The sequence below is a fragment of the Schistocerca cancellata genome, chromosome 4 (assembly GCF_023864275.1).
Source record: "Schistocerca cancellata isolate TAMUIC-IGC-003103 chromosome 4, iqSchCanc2.1, whole genome shotgun sequence".
Lineage (NCBI taxonomy): Eukaryota > Metazoa > Arthropoda > Insecta > Orthoptera > Acrididae > Schistocerca > Schistocerca cancellata.
The window spans coordinates 286,197,874-286,217,235 of record NC_064629.1 but is presented as its reverse complement, the minus strand read 5'-3'; the positions used below and the strand labels follow the sequence as shown (position 1 = coordinate 286,217,235).

At 42.7% G+C, this 19,362-nt stretch overlaps 1 protein-coding gene across 1 annotated transcript in view; it reads left to right on the top strand.

Moving 5' to 3' along the window:
• The window catches only part of LOC126183717 (uncharacterized), a 368,227-nt gene that overhangs the window by 177,961 nt on the left and 170,904 nt on the right, over positions 1-19,362 (top strand). Inside the window, exon 2 of the mRNA XM_049925904.1 lies at positions 10,181-10,281. Within this exon, the coding sequence (XP_049781861.1) occupies positions 10,190-10,281 (92 nt within the window). The 5' untranslated portion in view covers positions 10,181-10,189. The remainder of the gene's footprint in view (positions 1-10,180; positions 10,282-19,362) is intronic.

Genomic DNA, 19,362 nt, shown 5'->3' with positions numbered 1-19,362 from the left:
CATTGCTTGTACATCGTGGCTAGAAGGAGCGCCGTCGCTCGGCAGTGAACATTCGTAAGTCCGAGTCCCCCCTTGTCCGTAGGGAGCGTGTGCGTTGTGTATCCCACCTTGAGGGGCGATCCAATCATCACAAAATAGCCTAGTGCTGATTGAAGTCGACGCCCGAGCGTGAGTGGAGCGGCAGGATCTGCGAAATATGCACCATTCGAGAAACCATATAAGTGTTCAGATATTCGACTCGCTGCAAAGGATCAAGGCGCCGTAGCAGATGTTGTCGGACCATGGTACGTGTTGTCTGTAAAATACGTCGGTAGTTAACTGCTGCAGTATGTTTTACAGATGAGGTAAAGTCTATGCCGAGATAGCGGAATCGTTGCACATAAGGAAACGGACTGATTTCTTCCGGCGTAAGGCCCCTTCCAACCGGCATTGCTGCCGATTTGTTCATGTTCACTGCACTACCCGCCGTCACACTGTGGTCCAACAACAGTTCAAGGACCGTCTTCACTTCTTCTTCAGAACGAACGAGCAGCAGGAGGTCGTCCGCATAGGCACGACATTTGAAGGTGTAGCCCCGCAGTTCCATCCCAGAAAGAGAATTTGTTAGCCTCCCAATTAATGGTTCCAACGCTATCGCGAAAAGCAGCATCGAAAGAGGACAGCCCTGGCGAATGGATCGTCGAATTTGAATGGGCCCTGCTATACGCCCATTAACCTGTACCAAGGATTGTGCGCCCCCATAAATCCTTCTAATGAGACCAGTGAAACGGTCTGGAAATCCCATTTGTTCCAGTACAGAGTACAGATAGTTGTGGCGCACCTTATCAAAAGCACTGTCAAAATCAACCGCCACCATCGCCGCTTTAAGCCGGCACTCCTCCGCCAGCGCTATCACATCACGGCATTCGCCAGTAGCTGTTTGCACATTCACCGATCCTCCCGGTGTCGTCTGTTCTGGAGAGAGAACGCTACGAATTAACATACGACATCAGGACGCTAGCAACCGTGCAAAGATCTTATAGTCGGCATTAAGCAGGGTGATGGGGCGATTTATGGGGCGGTTTATGTACTGGCACCAAGAGGCCTTCCATAAAAGCCGGTGGAATAGGCGCATCGGAATTTAACATCTCGTTGTACATTTCCGTCCATCGCGGTGCCATTTCGTTGCGAAATTCTCGATAAAATTCAGCAGGAAGTCCATCAATGCCTGGGGACCGATTCAACGCACCCTTTGCGATCGCATCATGTACGTCCTCACAGCTAATGGCTTCCAGTAAGGTTCCCGTGGCTTGCATCGTCAGTGTACGGGAGACGTACGTGGCTATACGTTCGAGGTCATCGACAGGGGCTGCTTCTTCCCGATAGATGTGTTGGTAATGGTCGACGAATGCAGAGACAATGTCCGCTTGACGCGTCACTCTTCGGTATTCGCGGGTAATTAATTCCCGGACCAAAACGCGTCGTCGGTGCTTTCGTTCATTCACGACGTGGTGCATGGAAGGAATCTCGTGCATTATCGTATCGTGACATCTGTCGCGCACCATGGTTCCCGGAAGATGTTTCCGAGCTAAAGCCACTAGTTTAGCTTTTATCCTTTTGCGTTCGATCCAGACGTCCTGTCCCGGCAGACCATCGTCCAGGTCGCGCAGCGCTGCAAAATAAAAGTCGGTCGTACGGCGGCGCCATTCTGCCATCTCCCTGCTATATGAGATGAACGTACGGCGAAGCGCCGGTTTTGCACAAGTCAGCCACCAATCAAGCTTCGTCGCATACCTTCCAACCCTTCGCTCGCACATCGTCCATGTCTCAAGGATCCGGTGACGGCATTCAGGATCATGTAGATGTTGAATGTTTAATTTCCACGGGGCCTTACTGTTCCACATCTCTCTTCGGGGAAGAAGCACCGTACAGATGTAAGCGCTGTGATCGGAAAATGCCAATGGCCAGCGTTCCGCGTCCTGGACATCATTTGCATGAGCCCGTGAGATATAAATTCGATCTAACCTGCTCGCCGAATGACTTGTGACATAGGTGTATCCCGGTGCATCTCCATGTCGTAATTCCCACGTGTCACTGAGTACAAGGTCGTTGACAACGAGTCGCAACTCCTGGCTGATGTTTGCTTGCGGCCATTGGTCTTTCTGGCTGAGAACACAGTTGAAATCTCCACCAATTATTGCACATTCATAACGTCCATGGAAAAGTGGGGCAATGTCTTCTGCATAAAATCGCGCCCTTTCCCGCCGCCGATTGTTTCCCGACGGTGCATAAAGATTGATGATGCGTGTCCCAAACGTCGTGAAAGCCATTCCCCTGGCCGACGGAAGGTAACACACGTTTTCCACTGGGAAGCCATCTCGCACGTAAACTGCCACCCCACTCCCATTGTGATCTCCATGTGACGAATAGGATTGGTAGCCTGCGATGTATGGGAGTGCAGCTATGTGGACTTCCTGCAGCAAAGCAATATCCACATCAGATGCCCAAATCGTTTCCTTCAGTAGGTGTATTTTGGCCGGTGAACGCACGTCATTTGTATTTAATGTCGCAATACGGTTCGCATGGCGTTGAATCCCACTCTGTCGATGCGTAACAACAGCTCCCTGCATCGGCGCTGGGGGCTGAGTTAGTTCTCTCGCCCCTCTCCCTTCACCTTCAGCAATTATTAGGCCGTCTTCGTGAGTGCCGGCTGCCGCTGTATGACGTCCGGCGCCTCCTCAATATCATCATACCACATCTTTGCAGGCAGTGATATATTCGTGTCCATCGCCACAGCATCTGCGTCTGGAGAGACAACTGGTTGTGATTCCTCTTCAGCATCACCACGTCCCGGTACCGTCAATGTGACAGACCGCTGCAGGTCTGATCGAACAGTTTCCATTGCCTCATCCTGTTTCGTAGAGGTTGTTGTGTCGTCTTGGTCCACAGGCACATCGTCGTCGGGGCATGGGGAGGCATCCCTAGGAGATGTCGTGCGACGACGCCGTTTCCTCCTTTTCGGGGAACGTTGTTTGCGTGATCTTCCTTCCGTGTCCTCAGATTGTAGGGAATCACGGCTGCCTGACAGAAAAGCATTCGTAGGAACAGGAAGTGTTTCGAGTCCCATCGTTGTACTTGGCGGGAGTTCGGTCTAAACTGATGTTGGCGTCACAGAGTGCGTTCCAGACGGAACAGCATCCGTAGTGGCTGGAACTGCTTCGTGAACTATCGGTGTGCTTGGTGAGAGTTCGGTCTCATCTGATGTTGTCGCCGTAGATTGTATGCTCGATGGAGCAGCATCCTCTTTCATCCCGACGTCTGCTACAAGGTTTCGGAGAGTGCCATTTTGATCTTCCACCGGGGCTGTGTCGTTTCGTTCATCAGCGGACGCAGTGAGGGCTTTGGCATAGGTGATCGGTAGTACTGTCATCGCCGGCGACGGCTCCCGCACATCTGAAGGCAGTTGCGTAATCCGCCGTTGCATACAGTTGGACCTGAGGTGTCCCTCCTGGCCACAGCCAGAACATGTACGTGGTTGACCATCGTAAATCACCACCGCCCGACAACCACCAATTGTCAGATAGGACGGTACATGCTTCTGAAGATCAATAGTGATCTGTCGCACTCCGTTAAGAACTGGGTACGTGGCGAATTGTGTCCAGCGTTCTGCTGTGTGACCATGTACCGTGCCGTATGGCTTAAAAGCCTCGATAACTTCGTCAGTCGGGAGCTCAAATGGCAGCTCAAAAACACGTATTGTCCGTACACCCAGTCCAGCATGTTCTACAGTTACCGTGCCGACATTCCCGTCACTATGGCAAAATCGGAGGCCTGCTTTTGTCGCCTGTAGAATTCTCTCACACGCCGCGTCATTTACCATCTTAACATACACCGTGGGACTAACGATGGACAGGTGAATTCCGACAATATCGTTTGGCGGTATCTTGACGTCCTCTCGAATGAATCGTTCCACTGCTAAAGCCTTTGGTCGTTCGTAGTCTTTGCAGAAATTGAATCTTAATGTAGTTTTCCTGTACTTGTTCGCCATGATCGTTGTTACTAGCCCGCGCGCAGACGAAGTCCACAAGTAAACAAACACTCGCACACGCCGCACAGGCGGAAGTATCGGACCTCCGCTTCGCACGGCCGCTAGCGCCGAACTGTGTCCACTCAGCTACCGGTGGCGCATGTCAGGTGAGATGAGGTACTGGGTTCATATTTAGAAAGGGTGGGGGTGGGGGGGAGAGAGAGGGACGGGGCTGCAATACCTGTCCGGCAATTCTGAATTAGGTTATCTGTAAACTCCATAAACCGATGATGATGGTAATGATAATGACTGTGGATTTAGGACACGCAACAGCACGGCTGTTGGCTACCTCCCCAAATATTTTCAAGCGATTATCGGACCAGTTTCTTCAACAAAGTCACAGTGGAGTCTCTATAGCATCCTTCAGCAACTGAGCAAGAGCGCTGTGTGTAATGACTTTGATGTCGATGGGTCATTAATTTTCAACTTTCTGATATACCTCGTTACTGTCTTAAGCGAAATACAACAGACATTTTCGAAAAAAAAACAAAAAACATAGCTTCTGACAGCATTCTACCAACGGAATGCGACTGAGAAGTTGTCAAAGCCGGACGGTTGGACAAAGGGAAAGAAATCGGCAGTGGGTTGTTGGAGCAATCTCATATGAAGTTATTGAAGGTAATCACGAAATGCCTAAATCAGAAAGGCCGGAGGGTGTTTTGTAGCTCGCTCCATCCGAAGACGAGTCCAATTGACATCTACAGTTCCATACATACTCTGCAAACGACTGTGAAGCGCGTAGTAGAGGTCACACACCTCGACTTCAGAAACAGTGATGGAATCGCACGTGTACTATTATTCGTTCCCATTTCTGTTCCACTCTCAGACAAGAGACTCCGTATGACTCTAATTTTTCTTATCTATGTGGTCCTTACGCGAAATTTATGTTCGTGGCAGTAAGATCTTCCTGAAGTCAGCTTCAAATGTGGGTTCTCTAAATTTTCTATATAGCGTTCCTTGATAAGAACGACGCCCACCCTCCAGTGATTACCATTTGAGTTCCCGAAGCATCTCCGCAACGCTTGCGCGTTGTTCGAACCTACCGGTAACAAATCTAGCAGCCCGCCTCTGAATTGCTTCGATGTCTTCCTTTAGTCCGATCTGGTGCGGATCCCAAATAATGGAGCAGTACTCAAGAATAGGTCGCACTAGCGTCCTATATACTGCCTACTTTACAGATGAACCACACTTTCCTAAAATTCTCCCAATAAACCGAAGTCGACCATTCGCCTTCCGCACCACAAGCGTCACATGCTCATTCCATTTCACGTCGCTTTGCAACGTTACGCCCAGATATTTAATCGATGTCACTGTGTCAAACAGCACACCACTAATGCTGTATTCGAATATTGTGGGTTAGTTTTTCCTACTCATCCATATTAACTCATGTTTTTTCCCCCTACAACCAGCTGCCATTCATCACATCAACTAGAAATTTTGTCAATTCCTCTATGACAAAAAGACAGGGAAAAACCATTTTAATGCCGAAAGGACAAGTTAATCATTACTTGTGGTAGAACATTTCAGCTTTCTGTGATCAAATAAAGCTCATAGCGCTGAAAGGGGATTCCAAAATAAAAATAGAGCAACAGTATTATTTGACAGAGTATATTAACAATTGTTACGGGTCTTATAGGCCATTATGCGAAATGATGATCAGTCTAGCATAGACCCTGTAAGATGTATGAGGTTCGCATGCCCCAATATCAGAGACCACGGTTGCGATTGATCATGACAGCAGTTTCCGCGATGTAGTCCACAGTTTAGCTGTGCTGGCTGGAGTCTCAAGTTTGATGGACTGAATTCAGCAAATAGCCAAGACCACGACGACTTCATCTCATTTGTTCAGTACTGATAAAATACAAGACAAGGCTCGCAGTGGCCTATCCATATTCAGCAAGACGTCCAAGGGCTTAGTTCTTCTGACTGGGCCCGCCATAGCGGTTGGGCGTCAGCCAGTTATCTCTGTACTATCTGGATAGAGCTCTGGACTCTGAGCACAGAACTGTCACGTGCCTGCTGATTCCTGTGCGTTGCGTCGTATGTCATGTTGTAGTTGGGCATTAAATTTCGTTCGGGTTGTGCGCAGTTGAGAATTATTGACCCATTTCAGATTATAAATATTATGTCATGAACTATAACAGTAAGTGAAGCAGGGCATTATCAGACCAACAAGATATTGCAGTAATTCATTAGAAGAGTCACGTATAACCAGAGTAATTGCTTCCTTTACGTATGCTACGAGTTTTGCAATTTCGCTCATGGTCTTTTTCTACAAATGGTAACAGAACATTCAGTGCATCAGAAATACATCGTGTGCTTTGTATCTTTCGGTATATATCCCGCAGGAATTACAACACAAGTCCCAAAATGTGTCACCTTGAACATGTATCTGTGTTGCCAAAATAGACCATGTAGCATCCAAAAGTGCAGATAGTTTCCCTGAAAACTCGAACTATAGAATCTGTCGCAATTGCAGTACGAATCTTTTTGACATTGGCAACATAAATGCTGTGGGCAGTTCATCACTTCAGATACCAAGTTACCAGTATGTAAAAATGTATTTTGTATGAAATTGGGATGTAGATGCCATTCTATACTTTAAGATCAGTTTTTATGTACACTACTGGCCATTAAAATTGCTACATCACGAAGGTGAAGTGCTACAGACGTGAAATTTAACCGACAGGAAGAAAATGCTGTGGTATGCAAATGATTAGCTTTTCAGAGCATTCACGCAAGGTCGGCGCCAGTGGCGACACCTACAACGTGCTGACATGAGGAAAGTTTCCAACCGATTTCTTATACACAAACAGCAGTTGACCTGCGTTGGCTGGTGAAACGTTGTTGTGATGCCTCGTGTAAGGAGGAGAAATGCGTACCATCACGTTTCCGACTTTGATAAAGGTCGGATTGTAGCCTATCGCGATTGCGGTTTATGGTATCGCGACACTGCTGCTCGCGTTGGTCGAGATCCAATGACTGTTAGCAGAATATGGAATCGGTGGGTTCAGGAAGGTAATACGGAACGCCGTGCTGGATCCCAACGGCCTCGTATCATTAGCAGTCGAGATGACAGGCATATTATCCGCATGGCTGTAACGGATCGTGCAGCTACGTCTCGATCCCTGAGTCAACAGATGGGGACTTTTGCAAGACAACAACCATCTGCACGAACAGTTCGACGACGTTTGCAGCAGCATGGACTATCAGCTCGGAGACCATGGCTGCGGTTACCTTTGACGCTGCATCACAGACAGGAGCGCCTGCGATGGTGTACTCAACGACGAAGCTGGGTGCACGAACGGCAAAACGTCATTTTTTCAGATGAATCCAGGTTCTGTTTACATAATCATGATGGTCGCATGCGTGTTTGGCGACATCGCGGTGAACGCACATTGGAAGCGCGTATTCGTCATCGTCATACTGGCGTATCACGCGGCGTGATGGTATAGGGTGCCATTGGTTACACGTCTCGGTCACCTCTTGTTCGCATTGACGGCACTTTGAACAGTGGACGTTACATTTCAGATGTGTTACGACCCGTGGCTCTACCCTTCATTTGATCCCTGCGAAACCCTACATTTCAGCAGGATAATGCACGACCGCATGTTGTAGGTCCTGTACGGGCCTTTCTGGATACAGAAAATGTTCGACTGCTGCCCTGGCCAGCACATTCTCCAGATCTCTCACCAATTGAAATCGTCTGGTCAATAGTGGCCGAGCAACTGGCTCGTCACAATACGCCAGTCACTACTCTTGATGAACTGTGGTAGGTATCGTGTTGAAGCTGCATGGGCAGCTGTACCTGTACACACCATCCAAGCTCTGTTTGACTCAATAATCAGGTGTATCAAGGCCGTTATTATGGCCAGAGGTGGTTGTTCTGGATACTGATTTCTCAGGATCTATGCACCCAAATTGCGTGAAAATGTAATCACATGTCAGTTCTAGTATAATATATTTGTCCAATGAATACCCGTTTATCATCTGCATTTCTTCTTGGTGTAGAAATTTTAAGGGCCAGTAGTGTAATAATCACATACACGTAATATTTATTAGTAGCGACGTGGCTAAGTAATCGATGACACTTTCGTTCGAGAGGCGTCTGCATTGTTTACAACACTCGGTTTTGCGGATTACGCGTATTTAAAAGTTGGATGACATAGTACCTAATGTACTGATTTCTGCTATATTTCATGGGGTTCTTTTGCACAAAATTGGAATGTTTGAGTAAATCATAAGTGAAATGAAGCAGAATAAATTTTCTTATTTTCCTATCAACGCTTGGATCACAGGAAATTTTTAAAATGGTACAGCTAATTATCACCAGCTTTTTTTCACTATTGTTCAAACAGTTGATCAAGATCTCCAGAAATCTGGCATGTGCTATATAATAGGTTCATGTGAGCGCAGAATCGGAAAGTATTTTCTTTTGCATTGTAGTGTCACTTCATGGCGGCCGTATTGTATTGGGCAAGACGCGAAGTATGAAGATCTTTGGCTGGCACTCTTATACTGTTGGAGTTCGACACTGCTTCACTGTACTTTTTAAAGCCAGAGATAGGCCGTTGCAGAAGTATAAGAAATGTCAATTCTGACTAGAATTAGTGACGAATTCTTGACATTCACAATGATGACAAAAATATAGTTCAAGGATATGTACAATACAGTTCCTAGAATATCTGCTGCGCCAATCCAAAGTTCAGCCCTACAGAAACATTTCGGTCCTGATGACTTCCTACGCAATGAATTCGTCAGCTGCTTGGCTCAACGGTTGTGGGGCTAACAGAGGAGTAACAAGAGCTACGCCGTGCTGCAGAACGTCACGAATCAACTAATCATTTTAAGACAGTGTGATTTGTGACTTGTATCCTTAAGTAAATATAGCTCTTTTTTGTATAGACATATGTCTATACTTGATAGAATGTGTGTCCGCAGCTCGTGGTCGTGCGGTAGCGTTCTCGCTTCCCACGCCCGGGTCCCCGGGTTCGATTCCCGGCGGGGTCAGGGATTTTCTCTGCCTCGTGATGACTGGATGTTGTGTGATGTCCTTAGGTTAGTTAGGTTTAAGTAGTTCTAAAGTTCTAGGGGACTGATGACCATAGTTGTTAAGTTCCATAGTGCTCAGAGCCATTTGAACCATTTTGCGATGTGTGCTGAAGAAAACCGGTACTTGAAATGCAAGCAGGGTGACCTCAATAACGTGAGTCAACAGTGTATATGGACTAAATTTCCTTCAGTTTGAATGACTGTATACTGTTGCGGTCGTTAGTTATTAGCGCCCACTGCAGGGCAAACAACTCCCAACTGCTGCGCCGATCTCTCGCCTTGCAGATTCTCCACAAGCTCGGATCTCAGTCCACATTCTTATGGTCTCAAGGTTTACATCCACTCTTTTTTTCTGGAAGTAGTCGGTAATTCTTATTGAATTGTACCAAGTTTCCAGGACATACAATTTTCTCTGTTTTTTTTTCTTCTAATTTGTCAGTGGCTCCTCACTTTTATGTTTGGGAGACTTACGTGTACGCCAGGAATATTAGTGGAAAGTCTTGTGTCTGTGTCATGAAGCGTTTTCATGAAGAACTACAGCTGTCAATCGCTGGCTCACTGAATGTAAGACAATAAATAAAAAGGTCCGAGGTTCAGTCCTCAGTCTGTCCCAGTTGTTATTTGTAACAGTTATCTCTTTTTTCACCTCTGGAAATGATTTGCAAATGTGAAAAATGCTAAGCTGTATCGTGGGTCGGAGCTCACGCTGGATTGAGTGTCCCCCTATAACCAGCAGGGTGAGTCAGTTCAAAGGTCAGACGAAGGTAAAGGCATACAGTCTCCAACTGGACCATGCCTAGTTAAGCATTCTGGTGTTGAAATCAATTATCGGGTTGATGACAGATTTATTTTTAAGTGTGTTCACGCTACTTTGGACATGCGATGTATAAGCAGGAGCAATGGGGAGTGCCTTGCCTAGAAAATAGTAATAACAGTAAGGTGATAGCAAGAAGTTTAACAGTGAACTGTATTTTGCTCAGAATATTATATATTTCAAGAGGCTTAGCTGCAACTACCCAGTACAGTCCCAATTAAAGAAATTATTGTTTGTGCTGTTTCTAGGAAACTGACATGGATTTGCTGAGGTACACTCTACAAAACACTTCTTACGTTGGTGGAGAAGCCGAGACTGCACGAGGAACTGCAGACAGCATTAGCAACATGTGAGTACTCTGGACAGATTTTGATGTGTCGACGCACATACGTACAATTATAAATCTGACTTTCCCTAATAATGATAATTATTTTGTGGGAATACTTACAGTGTTAATATAGCGTCGGAAAGAGATTTTTGTTCCATTTGCCTAAGTATTTCCTATCAGAAATCATGAGCGTATAACGAACGTACTAGGATCGACCGTTGATAATGCATACAAAGTATAAAACACCTGACCTAGTGACAGTCGTTTGTTAGAGAGGTATACCGCAAGTGTTGGTTGTATTCTGGCACAGACGCCGTGTTCTAGTAAACGATTAGTGCTATCCCATCGTTCGGTGTAACTTACTGTAAATAGAAAATTTTATCCATAGGATTTTTTGAAGCCAACATGCGATGATAATCTTCATTCCTAACATAGCAACAATAAGTTATTAGCAACGTAAATAAGAAAGAGATGCCAAACACAGGTGTTGAAAAGAATGAAACAAAAACAGAGAGGCATCATACCTACTGTTCAAACAACTTCGGAAATGCAGGCGGGTGATGTCTTCGACAATCGCCGACATTTCGACAGGCGAACATTACATCATTTTGAAGCTAAAAATGAGACGAGAGAGCGCCGTGCAAGGAAATTTAAGTCCTCGGTTGGTAACACGCCCAAATTCTGCTTGGAATCCTGCGCTCTCCCCAAACCTGCTCTCTCCCTGGTCAAATAATAGAGGCAATGCTACTTACTCGACAGTTAATAATGAATTTTCAGTGCTTTATCCATCTTCAGCAATTGTAAGTATGTTTGTTGAAAAGATCAGCAACCAGCTGCAGAAAAGAAATTTTATTTCTTCACTGGTTTCAGGCACCAAGTGCCCTTCTTCAGGAGACTGGAAAAAAAAATAATTCACAGAGAAGTACAAGCCATATAAGAATATTAGAAAATTTCAAAAGTAAAAGTTTAAAAATTTAAAGACAAAGAGAAGGCACATACTTAGAATTATAGCATTATTAGCGAGCGTCAAAAATACGCAGTTGTGTGCAGCATAGTACTGTAGTCCTATGAAAACACAAGAACAATATGCGTTAATGTAGAAAGAGCGATGGAGTTCTTGTACATGGATCATAGCACATGTACAAATATGGTATAAGGACACCAAACAACAAGTGCAGACATTAAGCAAGAACTGGAGCTAATCAACTAACGACATGCATATCTACAGGTGGTCTTAGAGCGGGGGTTAATGTAAAAAAAAGCAATAAATAAAAACTTACACATCTATAGCTGCCATAAAATATAGACGAAAATGTCAGTGCTCATAACCATCGTGTTAACTAATGTATAAAGTCCTGCATGTTAATGATGATTAAAATAAGTTAATGCAAACTATATGTGGCACTACGAATGGGAAATTTAGGAAATAATTGCCGAAATAGATGTAGTGACGTCAGCAGCATGCTAGCAGGGAACTGTAAATGGAGTAAGTGGAGAAACAATTCTCCATTCGCAGCTAATATGAAGGGTCAGGAAATGACTAAAAAGGAAAGGAATCGTGCGCACAGTTCTATACTTACATTACTGTGAAAAAACTCATACCCCAACATATGCAACGTTGCAAATACTGTTCGTGAAACAACTGTAACTAGCGTCATTACACTAATTGTGTGGTAAGTTTTAAAACACAATTTCTGAACTGGTGTAGAGAAGTCAGTAGAGTGTTCACAGGAAATACTCCTGCGCGAACAACGCGCGAGACGCACCATGGGACGAAAATCAATAAATCTACATCTACACCTCCATCTACATCTATACTCTGAAAACGACCGTCACGTGCATGGCAAAAGATACTTCCCATTGAACGAGTTATTAGGGTTTCTTCCTGTTCACGCGGGGAGAATGATTGTTTGAATGCCTTTGTGCTTGCAGTAATTATTCTAATGTTATCCTCACGATCCCTGTTTAAGCGATACGTAGGGAATCGTAGTGTATCCCTAGAGTAAATGGTGTAAGTAGAGAAGCAGTTCCTAATCAGCATCCAAAATCAAAGTTCAAAAATAACTATAGAAGAAAAAGACGTAGTCATAGTTCTATATGTCCGTTATAATGAAATAACTGGTTCAGGAATGTGTACAAAACTGTCGTGAACTAATAGTTACTAGTGACATTCATAGTAACTGTATGAAAGAAGTACAACAGGTTTGACTGACTGACGTTCAATGACTAAAAGTACTTGTTAATCGAAAAGATTACCTGTAAGTATAAAGTGAAACACCAGTAATTATAAAAATTGGATGTCTATGGCTCGTTTCTTATATATGGCTAACCACCTATAGCAAAAGTGAATCATCATTTGTTAGCTGTAAACAGTTTAGTACCTCTAACAATAAATAGCTAACTACCTGGCAATTTAAGTGGCTAACCACCTGCAGCTAAAAATGAATCGCCATTTATAACTCTAGATGACTAACAACTTGTAACTATAGATCTATTTATTGAAAAAAGCTGTGTTAAAGAGATAAACACTAACTACATGTAACAAACTTACCAAACAGTAAACAGCTGACTAACTATAGCTGTGAACACCTGTTTAAATGTAACTGTATGTGACTGACTAACAGCAACTAAATACAACAATATATGGCCAAGTTTTACTGCCTGAAATACTGTTAATGACTTTCTGGCTGTAAATAGCAAATTAGTGGCGATCTGATTACAACAGCTTTCTGCAAAGTACTGAAACTAACGTACTGATTGAAGCCTACCGACTGCAGCCTACTGAATACAACTTCAATCAAATAATTGTAGCACTGACTGTGACCTACCGAATGTCAATGTTTGTTGATAGGTTCCTGCAACTAATTATCTGCTCCTAGGGGAGAGAATCCATTTATATGTCATAGACTGACTATAAAGCATTGCAGTCGAAGTTGACAAGTTATAAGAAAAAACATGTGGGGGGCAGGGGCGGGGATATTAGGGGAGGGAAGATTTTAAATAAACAGAAAAGTGGGGAAGAAAGAAAGAATCTAAACGATATATACTATGTAAAACTGTGTGAGCAAAACTTGGACACATGGGCGTGAGGTTGGGGAAAACCTGAGGGGGGGGGGGGGGGAGGGAAAGAGTTGTTGAGGTGGGATGGTGGAGGTGAGGACGAGATGTGATATAAAGGAAATTGGCTCATAACTGCTAGTTTCTTATGAATGATAAGGTGTAGCTTTTTTTTGTGGTTTTAGGGCGCAAAACTGCTAAGGTCATTAGCGTCCGATAAGGTGTAGCTGTTAGATAATTAGTTGATACCTCATTATAACCACTCTCTGCAGACTATTGTAAATAACATACTAATTGTAACTTACTGAAAATAGCCATTAATTATAACTGCAATCAAATGATTGTAGCTCTGATTATGACTTACTGAATTATAATGTTGTTCCTATGAAAGTTGATATGTTTCTATAACTAATTATCTGCATATAAGGAAGAATATAAATTATATATCAGAAAACAATAATGAAGCACTCTGATCATAATGGACTAATTGAGAGAAAATATGGAGGGAGGTTCAGGGAAGTAGATACGGGGAATAGGAGGGAAAACATAACATGTGGGTGGGAAGAGAAACTTTATGTGAATAAATAGAGGAAATAATAACATTAATGCTTGTAATGTCTGCATTTAATGATTTACAAAAGACAGTTATACGTCAAAAGATTAAGCTGCAGTTTCAGACCAATGTTACTGTTTAGTAAGTATTATAAATTTAAAGTAATAAATCAGGAATCTCCTATGTGCATAGATATATGAGATGCGACAATAAAGTAATGAGACTGGTTTTCTTTGCAAGATGTAGCAACGCTGCAGGCTTGCGTAGGCACAATATCTTTTACCTAGGTCTATAAGCTGCTTCTAGTCCAAGTGGCACATCGATGCAACTGCTCAGTCATGAGTTGTGCTGTAATAAGTTAACATGTGTTTGTGTCTCTCGTCACGGAAATGGAACCACATAATATTGCGCAATGGTATGCCATTTCTTTTTGCGTTAAATTGGGTGAAAACGCGACGACAGCTTACAGTAAGCTTCAGAAGGCTTTTGGAGAGGAGGTTATGTCAAGAGCTCAAGTTTTTCTTTGGCATAAAATGTTTAGTGAAGCAGAACGAATGTTGAAGATGAAGACCGCAGTGGACGACCATGAACCTCATGGCCGGATGTCAACTTGACCAGGATGTGTGAACTCGTACGATTTGATCGAAGGTTGTCCGTGAAAATTATTGCAGAAGAACTGAACATCAATCGAGAAACGGTTCGTCTAATAATAACTGAAGATTCTGCATCACGATAATGCACCATCCCATATTGCTCTGTCAGTACAGCAATGCTTAACCTCAAAACAAATTTCAGTACTACCACAGCCACCTCATTCACCAGATAACGCACTGTGCGACTTTTTTCTATTTCCAAGATTCAAAATGGCGGTCAAAGGATACCATCCTCAAACAACACAAGATGTCCAAAAAGCTGTGACGATGGTCTTGGAGGATATTACAGAAGATGAGTTCCAGAAATGTTACAATCAATGGCAGAAGCGCTGGAAAAAGTGAGTGCAATCAGAAGGGAACTAATGTGAAGGAGACAACACTAAACTTGACTAAAACTGTAACCAACTTTTTTTTTTCCACATCAGTCTCATTACTTTATTGTCGCACCTCGTACAATTGAAAAAAATGTTTTTTAAATAATTGTGTTCATTTAATAAATTACAGTCATGTTGCCTAAATAGTTTGTGTATTTCTATTTCTTCTATGAGGTCATTTTTGTGATCCTGTATTAACAAAATGTAAAATGGCTAAGTTATCAATAGTCAGAACTCTGTGTCTTTCATTAATGAGGTGCTGAGCAAAAGTTGATCTACATGGATTTTGTCCTTTTCACAGTTCATTTGATAAATTCTGTATTTATTCAATACATTACTTATCGATTGCTCATTGTGAACAAGTAATTGACTAGGCTGTAACACAATATATATATAAGCACATTGGCAATTTGATAACAGAGGACACCAAGAAAAGGAACAGCTATATAATTTGGTTTCTCTATTTGTATTGAATTAGCATCATAGCCATTGTCAGTTGCCACATAATCCAAATTCTGCAAGTCTCTCAGAACAGCACCATTAGGGAGTGGAATTTGAAGCAATCTATCAATCATAGAATTAAAACAGCTAGTTTTATGGCTTTCTGAATGACAAGAGGTACTGTAAACAGTACTATCAGTAGTAGTGGGTTTCCTGAATATATCAAAGGAAATGATATTGTCTTTGATCTTGATGGACAAATGTAAGTTATTAATACTACCTACATCATCTAGTAATTCACAGGTAAAATTGATATTATTATGTAGACTCTTTACAGTTTCATGAACATCTCGAATATCAGCAGGCAGCCCTTGGTACATGTTGTTGTTGTGGTCTTCAGTCCTGAGACTGGTTTGATGCAGCTCTCCATGCTACTCTATCCTGTGCAAGCTTCTTCATCTCCCAGTATCTACTGCAACCTACATCCTTCTGAATCTGCTTAGTGTATTCATCTCTTGGTCTCCCTCTACGATTTTTACCCTCCACACTGCCCTCTAATGCTAAATTTGTGATCCCTTGATGCCTCAAAACATGTCCTACCAACCGATCCCTTCTTCTAGTCAAGTTGTGCCACAAACTTCTCTTCTCCCCAATCCTATTCAATACCTCCTCATTAGTTACGTGATCTACCCACCTTATCTTCAGCATTCTTCTGTAGCACCACATTTCGAAAGCTTCTATTCTCTTCTTGTCCAAACTAGTTATCGTCCATGTTTCACTTCCATACATGGCTACACTCCATACAAATACTTTCAGAAACGACTTCCTGACACTTAAATCTATACTCGATGTTAACAAATTCCTCTTCTTGAGGGAACATATAATCAGAATATCGTTTGTATAACATGATATTTTTGTCAGTGTTAAGGAACTCATTAATATTTATTTTCTTGGATGTTAATAAATATATCGGCCATACAGGCTGCTAAATAACTGCGCAGAGGTAGCCCATGTTCTTATTTATACAGTTTACTATTGAAGGAGAAAAAATTGTATTCAAGTGCAGTGTGCAATAAACTAACAAATCCCACTATTTGTTCTTTATTGAGAATATTTTCTCTTTCAAAATTATTCTCAATAAATTGGATCGTTTCTGCAAGAGGTATATCAATATGTTGTTGTTGTTGTGGTCTTCAGTCCTGAGACTGGTTTGATGCAGCTCTCCATGCTACTCTATCCTGTGCAAGCTTCTTCATCTCCCAGTACCTGCTGCAACCTACATCAATCTGAATCTGTTTAGTGTATTCATCTCTTGGTCTCCCTGTACGATTTTTACCCTCCACGCTGCCCTCCAATGCTAAATTTGTGATCCATTGATGCCTCGGAACATGTCCTACCAACCGGTCCCTTCTTCTTGTCAAGTTGTGCAACAAATTCCTCTTCTCCCCAATTCTATTCAATACCTCCTCATTAGTTATGTTATCTACCCATCTAATCTTCAGCATTCTTCTGTAGCACCACATTTCGAAAGCTTCTATTCTCTTCTTGTCCATATTAGTTATCGTCCATGTTTCACTTCCATACATGGATGGCTACGCTCCATACAAATCCTTTCAGAAAAGACTTGCTGACACTTAAATCTATACTCGACGCTAACAAATGTCTCTTCTTCAGAAACGCTTTCCTTGCCATTGCCAGTCTACATTTGATATCCTCTCTACTTCGACCATCATCAGTTATTTTACTCCCCAAATAGCAAAACTCCTTTACTACTTTAAGTGTCTCATTTCCTAATTTAATTCCCTCAGCATCACCCGAATTAATTCAACTACATTCCATTACCCTCGTTTTACTTTTGTTGATGTTCATCTTATACCCTCCTTTCATGACACTGTCCATTCCGTTCAACTGCTCTTCCAAGTCCTTTGCTCTCTCTCACAGAATTACAATGTCATCGGCGAACCTCAACGTTTTTATTTCTTCTCCATGGATTTTAATACCTACCCCGAATTTTTCTTTTGTTTCCTTCACTGCTTGCTCAATATACAGATTGAATAACATCGGGGATAGGCTACAACCCTGTCTCACTCCCTTTCCAACCACTACTTCCCTTTCGTGTCCCTCGACTTGTATTTTACCCCTGCCACCTTCAGAATTTGAAAGAGAGCATTCCACTCAACATTGTCAAAAGCTTTCTCTAAGTCTACAAATGCTAGAAACGTAGGTTTGCCTTTCCTTAATCTAGCTTCTAAGATAAGTCGTAGGGTCAGTATTGCCTCACGTGTTCCAATATTTCTACGGAATCCAAACTGGTCTTCCCCGAGGCCAGCTTCTACCAGTTTTTCCATTCGTCTGTAGAGAATACGCGTTAGTATTTTGCATCCATGACTTATTAAACTGATTGTTCGGTAATTTTCACATCTGTCAGCACCTGCTTTCTTTGGGATCGAAATTATTATATTCTTCTTGAAATCTGAGGGTATTTCGCCTGTCTCATACATCTTGCTCACCAGATGGTAGAGTTTTGTCAGGACTGGCTCTCCCAAGGACATCAGTAGTTCTAATGAAATTTTGTCTACTCCCGGGGCCTTATTTCGACTCAGGTCTTTCAGTGCTCTGTCAAACTCTTCACGCAGTATCGTCTCTCCCATTTCATCTTCGTCTACATCCTCTTCCATTTCCATAATATTGTCTTCAAGTACATTGCCCTTGTATAGACCCTCTATATACTCCCTCCAACTTTCTGCTTTCCCTTCTTTGCTTAGAACTGGGTTTCCATCTGAGCTCTTGATATTCATACAAGTTGTTCTCTTTTCTCCAAAGGTCTCTTTAATTTTCCTGTAGGCAGTATCTATCTTACCCCTAGTGAGATAAGCCTCTACATCCTTACATTTGTCCTCTAGCCATCCCTGCTTAGCCATTTTGCACTTCCTGTCGATCTCGTTTTTGAGACGTTTGTATTCCTTTTTACCTGCTTCATTTACTGCATTTTTATATTTTCTCCTTTCATCAGTTAAATTCAGTATTTCTTCTGTTACCCAAGGATTTCTACTACCCCTCGTCTTTTTACTTACTACGTCCTCTGCTGCCTTCACTACTTCATCTCTCAAAGCTACCCATTCTTCTTCTACTGTATTTCTTTCCCCCATTCCTGTCAATTGTTCCCTTATGCTCTCCCTGAAATTCTGTACAACCTCTGGTTCTTTCAGTTTATCCAGGTCCCATCTCCTTAAATTCCCACCTTTTTGCAGTTTCTTCAGTTTTAATCTACAGTTCATAACCAATAGCTTGTGGTCAGAGTCCACATCTGCGCCTGGAAATGTCTTACAATTTAAAACCTGGTTCCTAAATCTCTGTCTTACCATTATATAATCTATCTGAAACCTTTTAGTATCTCCAGGGTTCTTCCATGTATACAACCTTCTTTCATGATTCTTGAACCAAGTGTTAGCTATGATTAAGTTATGCTCTGCGCAAAATTCTACCAGGCGGCTTCCTCTTGCATTTCTTAGCCCCAATCCATATTCACCTACTACGTTTCCTTTTCTCCCTTTTCCTACTCTCGAATTCCAGTTACCAATGAATATTAAATTTTCGTTTCCTTTCACTACCTTAATAATTTCTTTTATTTCATCACACATTTCTTCAATTTCTTCGTCATCTGCAGAGCTAGTTGGCATATAAACTTGTACTACTGTAGTAGGCGTGGGCTTCATGTCTATCTTGGCCACAATAATGCGTTCACTATGTTGTTTGTAGTAGCTTACCCGCACTCCTATTTTTTTATTCATTATTAAACCTACTCCTGCATTATCTCTATTTGATTTTGTATTTATAACCCTGCCACCGAACTTCACTAATTCCCACTATATCTAACTTTAACCTATCCATTTCCTTTTTTAAATTTTCTAACCTACCTGCCCGATTAAGGGATCTAACATTCCACGCTCCGATCCGTAGAACGCCAGTTTTCTTTCTCCTGATAACGACGTCCTCTTGAGTAGTCCCCGCCCGGAGATTCGAA